Raw genomic sequence first — 14,389 nt, 5'->3', positions numbered from 1 at the left:
TGGTGCAGGGGGTTTGGGGGTGGTTGGATGGGGATGCAGAGGGTGCTGGGATGAGGCAGCTGGAGTGCAAGAGGGGTTCAGGGGGTGCTGAGATAGGGTGCAAGGGCTGGTCAGTTGTACGATGGGTGCTGTGAGTACAGGGTGGGTCCAGTATGGGTGCATGAGGTGAAGGATGAGTCCAGGGTGGGAGCAGAGTGGATGTAGAATGGGTGTAGGGTGGGTGTAGGGGGTACAGGATGGGTCTAGCAGGTTCCGAATGGGTGTTGGGTGTCTAGAATGGGTACAGGGCGGAGGCAGGGGGTGCCGGAGGGGTGCAGAGGCTGCAGGATGGGTGCTGGATGGGTGCAGGATGGATACAGAGTGGTTCCAGGATAGATGCAGGATGGGTGCTGGGTGGGTTCAGGGTGGGTGCTGGGTGAGTTCTGGGTGGGTGCAGGGGATGCAGGATGAGTGCAAGGGGTGCAGGATGGTCCAGGATGGGTCCAGGGTGGTTCCAGGGTGGGTTCAGGATGGGTGCTGTGGGTTCTGGGGGTGCAGGATGGTTCCAGGATGGTTCCAGGATGGTTCCAGGATGGTCGCTGTGCGTTCTGGGGGTGCCCGGAGCAGCGCTTCCTCCCGCCGCCAGGGGGCGCTCTCAGCCGCGCGCAGCCGATCTGGCCCGGCCGCCCCCCTCGCTGTCCCGCGGCCGGAAGCGAAGTGCCGCACCGCCCTTCTGCCGCTGTGCGGTGGCGGAAAGATGGCGGCGCCATGGCGTGAGGGGACCCGCGCGGCCCCGGCGGTGAGCGCGGCCCCGGCCTCCCCCGGGCCCTCAGCCGGGTCCCCCGTGTCCCCTCAACCCCCAGCCTAGCAGGAGAACTGCTGGGAGCCTCGCGCCGTTCAGCGGGCGGACCCGCGGCAGCCCCCGGGCTTCCCCTGGAGCTCAGTCCCTGCACGGCCCCGAAGGACCGGGGCTCCCCGCTCCCCCCTCGGCAGGCGGGCACGGGCACATTGCGGTGACTCCTTCTGTGCTCCCTCGCCCCCAGTTTCTCGTGCTTGCCATTTATCAGGTCTGCGGATTATCCCTGGCTCCCTGGGCTCCCTCCATTCCCTTGGTGTCCACCTGTGCCTGCCCCTCTTCCTGACTCCCTCCCGGTGCCCCGCTGTGTGTCTCTTTTCAGCAGACAGACCTCCAGGTACTACCACTCCTCAGTAAACTGGAGGCACCTCTGGGCTCCCCTTGATTTCCTGGTGCCTCCCGCTGAGATCTCTCTCCCAGTTTCTCCCCCTGCTCCCAGTGCTCTCCTGTGTTATCTCCCCACTCCCAAAGTCCAGCCTGCCCCTTTAGGCACCCCCCTGGGGTGCTGTGGGTCCATGTGAGCAGGTCCCCTGAATTCCACCCTGTGTGGTCCCAGAGCTCGAGTGCTGTTCCCCAGAGGGAGAGGATGAGGTAGAGCCCTGACCATGGACCATGAGGCCCCCACAATCCGGCCCCGGCGCATCCAGAACCAGAACGTCATCCACCGCCTGGAGCGCCGCCGGATCAGCTCCGGCAAGGCTGGCACCCACTGGCACCAGGTCCGTGTCTTCCACCAGAATGTCTTCCCCAACTTCACCGTGGTCAACGTGGAGAAGCCGCCCTGCTTCCTGCGCAAGTTCTCCCCCGATGGCCGCTACTTCATCGCCTTCTCCTCCGACCAGACCTCCCTGGAGATCTACGAGTACCAGGGCTGCCAGGCGGCTGAGGACCTGCTGCAGGGCTACGAGGGGGAGATCCTTGCCAATGGCAACGACCAGCGGTCCGTCAACATCCGCGGGCGGCTCTTTGAGCGCTTCTTTGTGCTGCTGCACATCACCAACGTGGCCTCCAACGGGGAGCACCTGAACCGTGAGTGCAGCCTGTTCACGGACGACTGCCGGTACGTGATCGTGGGCTCAGCCGCCTACCTGCCCGAGGAGCCACACCCGCCCTTCTTCGAGGTGTATCGCAACAGCGAGTCCGTGACCCCCAACCCGCGCTCCCCGCTCGAGGATTACTCCCTGCACATCATCGACCTCCACACGGGCCGGCTGTGCGACACACGCACCTTCAAGTGCGACAAGGTCATCCTGTCCCACAACCAGGGGCTGTACCTCTACAAGAACATCCTGGCCATCCTCTCCGTGCAGCAGCAGACCATCCACGTCTTCCAGGTGACACCCGAGGGGACGTTCATCGACGTGCGGACCATCGGCCGCTTCTGCTACGAGGATGATCTCCTGACCCTGTCTGCGGTGTATCCCGAGGTGCAGCGGGACTCACAGACAGGGATGGCCAACCCCTACAAAGAGCCCTTCATAAACTCCCTGAAGCACAGGCTGCTGGTGTACCTGTGGAGGAGGGCTGAGCAGGATGGAAGCGCTATAGCAAAGAGAAGGTTCTTCCAGTACTTTGACCAGCTGAGGCAGCTCCGCATGTGGAAGATGCAGCTCCTGGATGAGAACCATCTCTTTATCAAATACACCAGTGAGGACGTGGTCACGCTGCGGGTGACGGATCCTTCCCAGGTATAGAATCACAGAATGGTTTGGGTTGGGAGGGGCCCTAAAGATCATCTAATTCCAACTCCCCTGCCATGGGCAGGGAAACCTTCCACTAGACTAGGTTGCTCAGGTACTGCCTCTGTCCTCAGGCTGCTCATTGCTTTGGGGCAAGTGCTCAAGCAGTACAATGCTTGTTTCTTAGCTGAGCCTGTGAATGTTATTTAGGATCCCCAGGACTTTGTTCTTACGAGAACATTTGATGCCTCTAATATTAAATAACTTTTGTGTCTTTTGTTTGCATAATTTCATCTCTTCCTTCTCAGCTGAAAAATGAGAGAGAAAAGATCTGACATGCTTAGTGAGTTCCCTTTCTCCAAGGTTTTGTTCCCCATACTCATAGATGCTGTAGAACCCTCTTTCCCTTCCAGATACCCAGCTGAATTTATTTTTAGCTGATATTTCATAAAGTCCACTTAAAGTGTAGAGGTAGTCTCTCCCTTTTCTCATGTATCTTCAAGCACATTTTTCAGATATAATAGTCTTCATTTTTTCCCTAGTAGAATTACCTTTTCTGTTCTGCCTGCATACTTACTCTTTCAAGCTTCAGTGAGAGACAGTATTTATGATCTCTCCAAATTGGAGTAGCAGCTCTTAGATCTGGCTAATGTGCCAATTGCTTCTCCTTTCAGTTTAGTACTAAAGAAGTGGAATTACAGCAAATGTAGCTCAGTCAGTGCTGTGTCTCTCCAGACGTTTCACCACCCCGCAGGTTGATCATCTCTTTTCACTGCTGTTTAAGTGGTGGCCACATTTGGAGCTCTGTGAAACAGAGATTTTTTTTTTAAGCCAGTTTTTATTCCTTTAACAAGCTTGGTTTTTATTCTGTTGAAAGTATTTAGCAAGAATTTGTAATAAATCTCCAGTACAGCATGTAGTTCTGATTGTTCCCCAGATGTTTGTTTTCCTCTCATACCCTTCTCTTCCACCAGGACTTAGATCATAGAAGAAATAGACAGTAGCTCTTAGCTTGTTGCCTGAGTCTGATTCTTCCTGGAAGATGACTCTCATTTGTTTTATTTTTTCTCTTCTTTGGTGTTTGTTTGGGGAAGTTGCTTTGGTAGGAAATAGGAAAGGCTTAATCTAGTCCACTTTGCTCATTGATGTAAAACTGAACATCTGCCTCAGAGACATTAAAGCTCTGTGGAAGTGGCCTGCAGCGTTCTGCTCGTTGCTGGTGTCTGGAATGAGCTCCTGACCCTGATGTAGATATTTGTGGCAGGCTCAGCTCAGCGCTCCGCTGTGGTTACTGGGGCTTTTGTGCCTGGTTTGCTGCAGGGAGCTCTCAACTCTCTTCACCCGGGGGTTACTTTAAGATGCAGGCTGTGGTTGGTTTAGCCTCAGGTGCTGGCTTTTATGCTGAAGGAAAAGCGTCTCATTTCTCAGTTCTTCAGGAGGTAATACCAGATGTGGAGCAGACTCCGCAGACCTTCCTGAGCGTAGGCGTTGTGTTAGGGCTTCCTGAAGAAAACTTGGCTCTCAAAATACCTACAGCTCTGATTTTTCTTTCGTCTATCAGACAAGGAACATAAAGTTTCATCCAATTTCAGGCTCCTCTCTACTCTCTGGCTTCTCTGCCAAGAAGGTTGAGGACTCACTGTTTATACTTGTGGGTTGTGTGTTTTTTGTCTGGGTCTGCACCGAATCCTTTGAGATGTGCTGTGCATATGTAGCTTGGGGGTTGTTGTTGCTATTCCAGGCTTCTGTTGATAGACTTGACAGCTTTGCTGCGTGATTTCTGTGACACTCAGCTGCTGCCTCTCATGCTGTGATGATGTTTTGCTGGTGTTACAGGTGCTGCTAAAAAGCAGGGAGGGTAGTTTCTCTGCTCAGGGACATCCTGTGGATGTGTCTGTATGTTAACCTGGACAAGGAACTTTTTTTATTTAAGGTAGGAGGGTACTCCCTACAGTCTCCAGTGATTTAAATAGTGTTTCCTTCTGCTGGCTCCTCTTATTTTCTCTCTGCTCCAACCCTTTATTTCAGAAGGGCTTCCCTTTCCTTAGGCAGCAGTCTAGTGAGTAACCTCATCTAGCACGCTTCATTTTGACATGTGGGGGCTGGATTGTATTATCACAGTTTATTTTGGGGCTGTAAAACAAACAAACCTTGTGATATTTGGGGGTGGGTGGGGTGGGCAGAGTGCCTGCCGTCATCCCTGAGCATTGTTTTTGGGAGCAGGAGGTGAAGCATTTAGAAGTTACCTCTTGACAGAAGATTAATCAGGCACATGCATACACCACGGGAATTTGTTACTTCTGAACTGGGGGCAGGTTCTTATTTGGGGTGCCAGTGTGTCTAATGAAAGCTACTTTTAATGACCAAGAATTAAATCTGCCCTTTCCCAATGGAACGGGAACGTCATCTCCCTTTGATGTAGCTGTGCTGACACAATGTCACCTTTTTCCCAACTTCGTGTCAGGAAACATTGCCATTGCCAAATCCACAGTGTAATACAAGGGCCTTCTTGCACAAGAATGTCAGCACTAAAAAGAAGTCATTAATGTCTTTCAGATTTTCATTTCTGTGCTGGCAGGGTACCTGGAGGGGACAACTTTTTGTGGGCAGTGATATAGCACATAGTACACTAAAAAGGCTCATGTCTCTGTGATGCAAATATTAAGAAGGGGAAGGATATAATGTCTCTACGGAGAAGAAAAAATAATTTATGGCCAGCTAGCACTGGATCTAAAATCATTTTGTCAGCAGGAATGAAAATTAAATTTGGCACTTGAGAAAGTGTCTTGGATTTGGTGGAGGGGACAGAGAGGAAGAGAAAACAGAACTGTTGCATCAGCTGGAGTTAAAAAATGGGAAGCCCATTAAGTTTTCTTAATCGCAGTTAAGAGGTGGATAATTTGGTACATGTTGAATAGGAGAATATGGATTAGCATAAGGATGTGGGATTCTCCTGTGCTGTGGAGAAATTTGGATAGGGTCTATGGTGTGATGTGGGAAGGGAGACCTTCCCCTCCATGCTCTCCTGGGTAACCACTGCCTCTGCCTCTCTCCCCAGCCCTCGTTCTTCGTCGTGTACAACATGGTGACCACGGAGGTTATCGCCGTGTTCGAGAACACGTCCGACGAGCTGCTGGAGCTGTTTGAGAACTTCTGTGACCTCTTCAGGAATGCCACCCTGCACAGTGAGGCTGTCCAGTTCCCCTGCTCAGCTTCCAGCAACAACTTTGCCAGGCAGATCCAGCGCCGGTGAGCCATTTGGAGCATGCTTTATACCGTATAGACACACGCTCACCCCCGTCCGCTGAAGGCCAGTATCAAATAACAAATAACTTTGTCCCCTTTGCAGGGTCATGTAAGGGGCAGGCTCATACATGGTTCACCTTGCAGCCTCATGCATTTGGTTTTATATTCCACAGCATCTGCCTTGCTACAGGTTTGCCACAAAGCAGTGGGAATCTGGTGCTTAGAAGAAGGAAGAGGAATTCTGGGGGAAAGATGTTCCCATCTTTCCTTGAGTAATAACTCTTCTGGAGGTTATTAAAGTGTTACTGCCCAGTAGCCTTGGTCCCTGAAGATATGATTTGTCAAGATGCTGACGTCATCTAGTTGGACGTATTTTGCCAAGTGATGTTCTCTGAATTTAGTGTGTATCAAACTCTGTTCTGTAGCATTTTCCTCAACATCAGTGACAAGCTTGTGGTTCTCATCAAAGAGTGCTAGGAGAAAGGAAACTCATCTGCTTAGACCTATTGTGAAAGCTGAGCAAAATACCAAAATAACCTGTCTTTCTAGAATGTGCTTTAACAGTCAAACATGATTTTAATGAGGCAGAGTGCGTTATTTCTTTTGGAATACATTTTTATGTGACTCAGGGTGTTTTGTTCTTTCAGTGACTTGTTTCACATCATCCAAAGTACTTGGCATTCACTTATGGGCATTAAGCTTCTGTTGATTTTAGGTTGATGTCACAGAAATGTGACGAAGTTGACTATGTCTGGAACTTTCTAGAGCTGCCTGTCAGGAAATCCGTAATGCTTAATGGAAGAGAGAATGAGAGGACTCACCAGAGACTCTTGAACAACTCCTGCTTTGTGTTAAAGTAGAGGCAAATCTTTTCATTCTCTTGGCTATAAGGACATGTAGCAGGAGCGTTGTAACTTCCACAGCAAAGTATCATTGAGAATAATCTAGAGTGAGCTGGCTTTTGGCTGAGCATTTCTGGTTAAATGGAAGTGTTTTACCCTCCTTGATGTCTGACATCCCTGCAGCTGATCTGACTGTTCTTGCACATGGAAAACTTAAAATTTTGTTTGGAAGGAGAAATCCAGCCTGTGTTAAGGTCTCCCTCAGGAAGAACTTTCAGCTCACTGTAGTTTCTGAAGAGCTTTGTGCTTCTTGTCAAGGTTCTTCCTCATCTAAGGTTTCTCCCTTAAAACACAGTGGCTGGAGAGAGGGGGATTCTCAAGTCAACATTAATAGCTCAACCGTTACTGTGAAACCCTCTGGCTTTTGCTTATACTGTTTCCCGGCTTCATGGTAAAACTTGGATTGACTGATAAGCTGCTAATCCATCTCTCCCTGTTTCTGATCCTGTTCATTTCCTGTACTGCAGAGCAGCTGGGGCCAGACCTGGCTAGGCACAGTCTTCTTCTTCTGTCAGTTTGGACTTTGAGGGCAGAAACAGTAATGAGGAGGGAGGATAAAAAGGTCACCAGAACTGGCTGATGCTTGAATCACTGTGATACATCTTTGGAAGTGAGCTGGTTTGGTTCTTTGCTGCTGTTTTCTTTCGCTAATTGTTTCCCTCCTTAGTTTATTTAAGCTGTGCTGTTCCCCTGTGGCCTTTGTGAACAAAAGGTGTCTCGGTTTGCTGCAGGTTCAAGGACACGATCGTGAACGCCAAGTACGGAGGGCACACGGAGGCCGTGCGGCGGCTGCTGGGGCAGCTCCCGATCAGCGCCCAGTCCTACAGCGGCAGCCCCTACCTCGACCTCTCCCTGTTCAGCTACGATGACAAGTGGGTGTCAGTCATGGAGCGGCCCAAGACCTGTGGTGATCACCCCATAAGGTATGGGACAGGCCAAGAGGCTGAATGTGAGGGGAGCAGGGCGAGAGTCATCTTAAATCGCCTCTGCCACATGGCATCACATGTGAAGAAGAGGGAGTAGATCAAGGCCTTTTGCTTAGGAAATCCTTTCACCAGAGGGTTTATTTCAGCAGTCCCACAAAGCTTGGCCTCTCTCCTTTGCAGTAACTCATGTGTATGGGAGGCTTCTTCAGGTTTCTCACTGTGCTGCACTGGGGAAGGTTTGAGTAGTGAAGCCTGACCTTTTCCATATGAATGGTCTTGTTCATCCTCTTCTTCTTGCAGTGCTGTTGTTGTGTTTGGGCTGCAGAGGGATACAGTTCTGGATGCCTGCTTTCCTGTGCTGGAAGGATCCTTTTTGAGCACGTGGGTTTAGCTGGCGAGGATTATCTGGTTTGTCCTGTGAATAAAATAGTGGCTGGGTTAGGTGTTACTCAGTATGCTTGTGGTATTGATTTAGCTGTTTTCAGACTTCCCTTGTTTACAGTTCTCACCCTGAGAGCTGCACTTCTCCTCATACACCCCTTCTCTCTGTGCACTGTAGGAAATTTCTGTCTGTAGTAGGAGCTTTAGCCAGGTCTGAGGGCCATTCAGTGCCTCTCCTGTCTGAGTCTTTGATGTTGGCAGTCTGAGCTTGGGAATAAGGAGGTTTGCAATGCTTCTTGCAGAAACACCAGGACTGTTTATTTCTTTTTGTTGGCTGCAGCCATGGCTGCAAGCAATAGTGGTTAAAAATCCAACATCTCTGGCCTGAAAGGCTCAAAGAGGCTGAGTTCTCCAGACAGAATAGTCTTTCCACTCTCAGTACTGCAGAAGCAAACCTATGCTCTGAAAACAAAGAGAGCCTTCAGTGCCTGAGTGCTTTGTTTAGTGACTGCACACATGTTGGGGGCTCAGGCAGCCTAGGGAGATCATTCTGGCCAGCTTCCCAACTTTGTTTTCATCAATTCATTCTCAAAAAGTGTTTTCATATCTCCCCTGGCCCTGACTCAGGTGGCAGGGAACTTCTGATTATTCCTGCGCTCTCAATTCCCAAATTATGTATATTTAATTGATTTTTCTGCCTGTATGATTTGGTTTGATCTCCAGCTTCCGTGCTATCTGCAGAGAAAGCCTGCCCTTTTCCCCCTTGTCATGCTTGACGTTGGGAAAACTTGCAGGGTGGCAGTTGTCTGCCAGCGCCAACCTGCGCCCGGCTCCTGCGGACAAAAGGGAGCAGAACCGCAGTCATTTGCTGCGGTGGAGTCTTTGTAGTAAACAAAGCCAAGTGCCACCTTCCCTCCCTCCCCTGAGCAAACCGGCATTTCTGAGCCAGAGCTTTTAAAGCTCAAAGCTGTGCAGAGTCAATTAGGACTTGAATAGAGCCTCGGAGCAGTGGGGCTCCTGGTTTTTGGAAAGCAAGCAGAAGATGAGGCGCTAACCTTAACCATTCAATAGCTCAAATAGTGCTGCTGTGGTTCTCACATGCAAAACAAAGGGATTAATAAAATAATGCCAGCTGCCTGTTGTGGGTAGAGGGCTTGGAAATGAAGGACCGCAGGATTTGTAATGTAAGTCCTGTAATTGTCTGGAATGGAAAACCCTTCAGCAGTTAAGGGTGTTATAATCTGTGTGCAGTTTCCTGGCACAATGTGTGAGCTAGGAAGGCCTCCAAACCTTTTCCACATCCATTCAGCACTTCTGTGCACTGTGTCCTTTTAACCCTTAGTGCCTTTCTGCATCCTGGAAGGTTCGGCTCTCAACTCTGCCTACTTGAGAGACCAGTGGTTGTTTGCTCTCAGGCTGGAAGGACTTTAGGTTCCCCATCACCACTGCCTTCCAGTCTCTTTTCAGGAGGCCTGAAGAGATATTCAGTGGGTGAAATGATGGCACTTGTGAGGAAGAGGCTCTAACACACTCTACCTATAGCAGGGGGTCTCTAAAATCCATCTAGATGGCTAATAAGGAGCCATTTAACAGAAGAATTGGTCTGCAGATAAATCTTCCATTTTCCTACAGTTTGAAAAGGCTGGTCTTGCTGTTTCTGTTGACATACAATTTTATATTGCAGTGCCTAATTTATCCCCAGAGTGAGAGCCCATGGAAATGGCCTCTGATTGCAGAGCACTTTTAAAAATACATTTAAAAATACCAAACTGAGCACATCTTTTAGATTACAGGGAGCTTCATCTTGAGTAGTAAATTGTTGTGAATTGGGAGAGAGAGGAACAGATGGGGGACTGTGATTTATTTAAAGAATGACCCTCTGCATACCCAGCCTTGTGTAGGAGGGAAAGGGCTTTTTGAAAAGCCAAATACCAAGATTGTGATTCTCTTGCTGGGTTCTTGTGTGCAATTTTCAGGCAGGGCTGGCTGGCAGTTTGATTCAGAGGAAGGGAGACGAGAGTGGCCCTCCAGGAAGAACATGAGGTTCTCAATAGGCTGTGTTGTTAAAATGTGGAGTATGTCTGCTCCTGAAACAGCGTATCTGTCATCAGCCATTCTTCCAGACTGAGAGCTGAGCGCATTGTGTTGCTGGCGGGGGGCAGATGTGCTCCAAGATTAAAAGCATTCTTTGAGTTAAAACCAGAGGAAAATGCAAAATACCCACATATACTAAGTTTTGGTGGAAAAGGAAGCAGCTGTGGGGCAAAATGGCAATTCTGTGCTCAAAATTGGAAGAGCTCTAATGAAAATAGTCTACCGAACTGAGACAACTTCAGGGTGAAGATTTAAGTTAAGAGTCCAGCTAATTTGTGAAGGTACCACATCCAGAAACCTCCTTCAAAATCTTGGGGAGTGTGGGACCATCACAGAGAATCCCATGTTCCTACAGCAGCAGAGGACAGTGGCATTACCTGGGCTTATGTCGGTTACACACTGTGTGCAGAGAAGGTTCAAGAAGCAAAGAGCTTCCCCAGACACCCCTCTCTTCAGCACTGTTTGCCTTGACCCCTTGGCAGTATTTGCTGTGTTGGAGCTGTGTTCCAGAACTCACCTGTCTGGAGACACACATGAGCTTGACCCATAGGCAGGTGTGTGACAGCAGAAGGATGTTAGGTTTACTTTGACCTCTGCCCTTGCTTTGATTGGGGAATCCAATCCACCAGGTTCTTCCTGCCCAGCCTATCTCATTAATGCTTTTTTGATGGAAATCTAAAAGGAACTGCAAAGCCTTACTTGAGCTGTACAGTACAACTTGGCACCCTTGAGCAGGATTGGATCAAGTTTCTTCAGCTGAACAGGGAGGTAGCAAGGCACAAGAACAGCAGCGTAAAGCCTTCCCTGGCAGCACCAGGAGGGGAAAGGGGTAGCCTTACACTCTCAGTGAAGGCCATTGCTAAGAGAAGTAAGCTCAGTTCTATACGATAAATCTGCCTTAGGGATCAAGGGGAGCAGCTTGCATTAAGAGAGGATGGAGAGCCAGCACAGGTGGGGTCTGAACCAAACTTACTCCCCCTTGTGAAATCAGCTTTGTCCACCAAAATGACAGGCAGAGTTCTTTCACTTCTAATACTAAAATGAAGTGAAGCTTTTCTAGACAGTAGAAAACAACTGCCCCAGGAGGGACTTTTCTGCATAGCCAAGAGCCCGACACCCAGCTGAGGACCTCCTGCCCCTGAGGGAGTACCAGAGATGGAACAAGGCACTCTGTGTGTGAAGAGCCCAGATGGCAAAGTCAATAGTCAGGAACAGCCATAATTGACTTTCTCTTCCTTTCAGATTTTACGCTCGTGATTCTGGCCTCCTGAAGTTTGAGATCCAGGCGGGACTCCTGGGGCGGCCCATCAATCACACCGTGCGGCGCCTGGTCGCCTTCACCTTCCACCCCTTCGAGCCCTTTGCCATCTCGGTGCAGCGCACCAACGCCGAGTACGTGGTGAACTTCCACATGAGGCACAGCTGCACGTAGTGGGCCTCACCAGCTGCTCTCCTTGGGTCCGGGCCTCTGCCGCAGACGCTCCAAAGCCAGACACTCACACCTTCTGGGAAACCAAACCATTGCTCGTGTCGAGAAACCTGACCAGGCAGCTCCTGCCAGTGGCATCTCACGGGGCACTCAGCTGAGGAAAGCCGATCTGCTCCAGTTAAGGGTGTGGATGTTTCTCCTGATCCTGATTGTACTGTGGGAGTCCCACTGCATTAAGCGCTGCTGTCCTTCCCTATCCCTGTGGATGAACAAAGTGTAGCTGAGGTTTCCTTTCCTGGTTTGCCAGAGGCATGTCCATTTTCTATCCTGCTGTAAGACTTGGGGTGGCAGAGACAGGGCTTTGCATTGCACCTGTGGAGCGCTCCCTTCTGCACTGGTGCTCTCTTACTTTGTTGCACAAACAGCCTGTCTTAGGGGGAATGGATGGGAGCCCTGGGGAAGGCTTGGATACAGCTACCCCTGTTTGTATCTTCAGTATTGCTAGGGAAACGAGATCCTGTTGTCAATCCACGCATTCTACTCGTGATTTTGATATGCAAGAGGTCAGGAAAAAAGGTGTGAGAAATCACTACAACTGAGAGACATGAGGTGTGTTCCTGACTCTTATGCAAGTCACTCAATCTTTGTGCCTTAGTATCTGTAAAAGCTCCTAAATGCGAGATGGTGTGTTAATACCAGCAAGCCAGGGCAGCTGGTTGTGTCTCTAATGCACAAGGAGGTGGCTGCAGAAGGACGATGGGTGGCTGGGAAGAGTGTAGGGGAGCAACAGTAGCTCCTTGGTCACGTTAGAAGGACTTTTCTGCAGCATGGGGTGAATCCTCATGGCCACTGCAGTTCTGCTGCTGGGGAGAGAGGAGACCCAGCTGCTGGCACCCCCAGGTGTGTTGGAGTATGAGCATGGAAAATTAGTAGCATTTGAGTTTGCCCAGGAAGGAGGGAGGAGACCTGAATTAATATTCACTGCTGCAGGTTTGCAGTTAGGAGATGAGCTTGTTGACTTAGGTTGCTTGCCTCTCCCTGTTTGATACACTGTTCTCTGTGAGAACCCGAGTTGCTGTTCCCAGGCTTCAGAGCACAGCTGCCTCCTGTGTCGGGGCTGGCTGCACCACGGCAGTTTTTATGCTGCTGATAAATTAAGCTCCTGGGTGTAATTACCTGCCACCATGGGCTGGTGAGGATGCTGGCCTGCCCTTCTCTCTTAAAAATTGAGTTTTTGGTTGTAGGCTAGCATTTGGGGGTTTTTGCACACAGGCTGGGTGCTGCTAGGCAGCACAACCATCTCAACATCATGAGGTGCTCTGTTGGAAGCTGGAGCCTGTTGTTGTCCCATTCCTATGGGAGGTACAGGGGAGGCATTAGAAAATTGGTGCTAATACACAGGAAACCCTTTAAAGGACCCTGTGGGTGTCTTGTTTGGACCAAAATGAGCTGTGGATGATGTGTTGTGGCCACATGCTTGTGAAGAGGAGTGTTGGACTCATGCATTCATTTTGCTGGTAATGAACAGGAGAACTGTGGGTGTTGGTACCTGCTTATGGCATGAATGGTGGACCTCGAAATCGAGGGTTCCCTGCGGTCCTTGAATCAGCCTTTACTCTCTGCCTCATGGTACTTCTCTGCTCTCCTGGGCTTGCTAAACATATTTCTCGGGAAGACATTCCATTTCACCACTCTTTACCTGTTGTTTGCACTGTTGGTGTCTCAGGTCTGTCAGGAGTGATGGTGGGTCAGAACACTGCTAACAGGTGTCAGGCCGTGTGTGCTTTAGCTGCAGGTTCCTCTCCATCTAATAACACTATTTGTCAAGGTTTTAGATTTTTATCCTGTGATCTCCTCTTCAAACATTCAATTAAAGCTCCAAGTGGAGAATCGTTTGCACACTGTAGATCATGGATTTACCTCCTTCTGCACCATCTCACAGCTGTTCACACTTCAGTATGAGACTTTTTTTTTTCTTTTCCGAAGCTTTCAGCAGTTCCATCTGAGACTGGGTTTACTTCTTGGTGTCACAGCCTCAGGAGGTCTGTCCTTACTAAAATAGCTCCATTTAGACTTTTTTTTCAGTGGCAAAAAATATAAACTACAGCATTTCTATAGTCGGGGCTTTTGCTAAATTCAGGCTGCCCTGTGTGAAGCAGAGTGTGTGGCACAAATTGTTGGACTTCGGGCTCAGAGATCAGAGATCTGTTCTTAGCTCTGCTATTAAATTGTTCTGTGGCTGGGGGCAAATCTCTTCCTGTTCCAGCTGGTGTTTTCTTCTCCGTAAATGAGGCCAAAAACATATTTTCAGCTTTTGTAAAACACTTTGAAATTCGTGGATAAAAAGCGCTGGATAAGTGCTAAGTATTTTCTTATTATGTTTGCAGACAAACTGATCATTCTGGGTACTAATTGCCTTGGAGTAGTGTAGCAGATCCTCTGGTCTTGGCTGCTGCATTTTATATCTACAACAGAGTTAATTTTATTACAGAATTGTATGGAAAGAAAAGTCTCTCATGCTTGAGATTTTGATTCTTTTGTTTAAGAAACAAAAAGTGTGTGTGTGTGTGTGGTAGGGAGGGTGGGAGGAAAGGGGAGATATTTTCTACCTGATATTTTTCTTAGGTTGGGGTAAAGATTTGTTAGCAACACAAGGCAAAAATGGAATAAACAGAATTTGCTTGAAGACTGATTTATTGTCTTTGTCTTCCAAAAACCTGAATGCTGCAAATGGGAATTCCTTTCCGAAGAAGAGGTGGCAGAGGTGTGTCTTGGACTATGCAGGCATATCATATGGGAGTTTGCTGCCTCTTCCTGGAATTTGGAGTACAAGTGTCTCAAGAATGTTCCCACCTGAGGCTTTTCTGTAGTTCCTGCAGATTTTTCAAATTCTTGTC

General features: G+C 49.1%; 1 protein-coding gene across 2 annotated transcripts; it reads left to right on the top strand.

Annotated features, from left to right (window-relative positions):
- Positions 1-750: 750 nt before the first annotated feature.
- Positions 751-14,184, top strand: DET1 (DET1 partner of COP1 E3 ubiquitin ligase). 2 transcript variants are annotated; one of them, XM_008934466.4, is made up of 4 exons: positions 751-2,523; positions 5,573-5,763; positions 7,394-7,585; positions 11,306-14,184. In XM_008934466.4, exons 1-4 carry the CDS (start codon positions 1,441-1,443, stop codon positions 11,493-11,495), a joined length of 1,656 nt encoding a protein of 551 aa, XP_008932714.2. In that variant the 5' UTR covers positions 751-1,440; the 3' UTR covers positions 11,496-14,184. The 2 variants fall into 2 exon arrangements, with proteins under 2 accessions (XP_008932714.2, XP_025750613.1); XM_025894828.2 differs by lacking the exon at positions 11,306-14,184 and adding an exon at positions 7,889-8,142.
- The last annotated feature ends 205 nt before the right edge of the window (positions 14,185-14,389 follow it).

The sequence above is a fragment of the Manacus vitellinus genome, unplaced genomic scaffold, assembly GCF_001715985.3.
Source record: "Manacus vitellinus isolate BGI_N305 unplaced genomic scaffold, ASM171598v3 scaffold_16_pilon, whole genome shotgun sequence".
Taxonomy (NCBI): Eukaryota; Metazoa; Chordata; class Aves; order Passeriformes; family Pipridae; genus Manacus; species Manacus vitellinus.
This window is presented reverse-complemented; position numbering and strand designations above follow the sequence as displayed.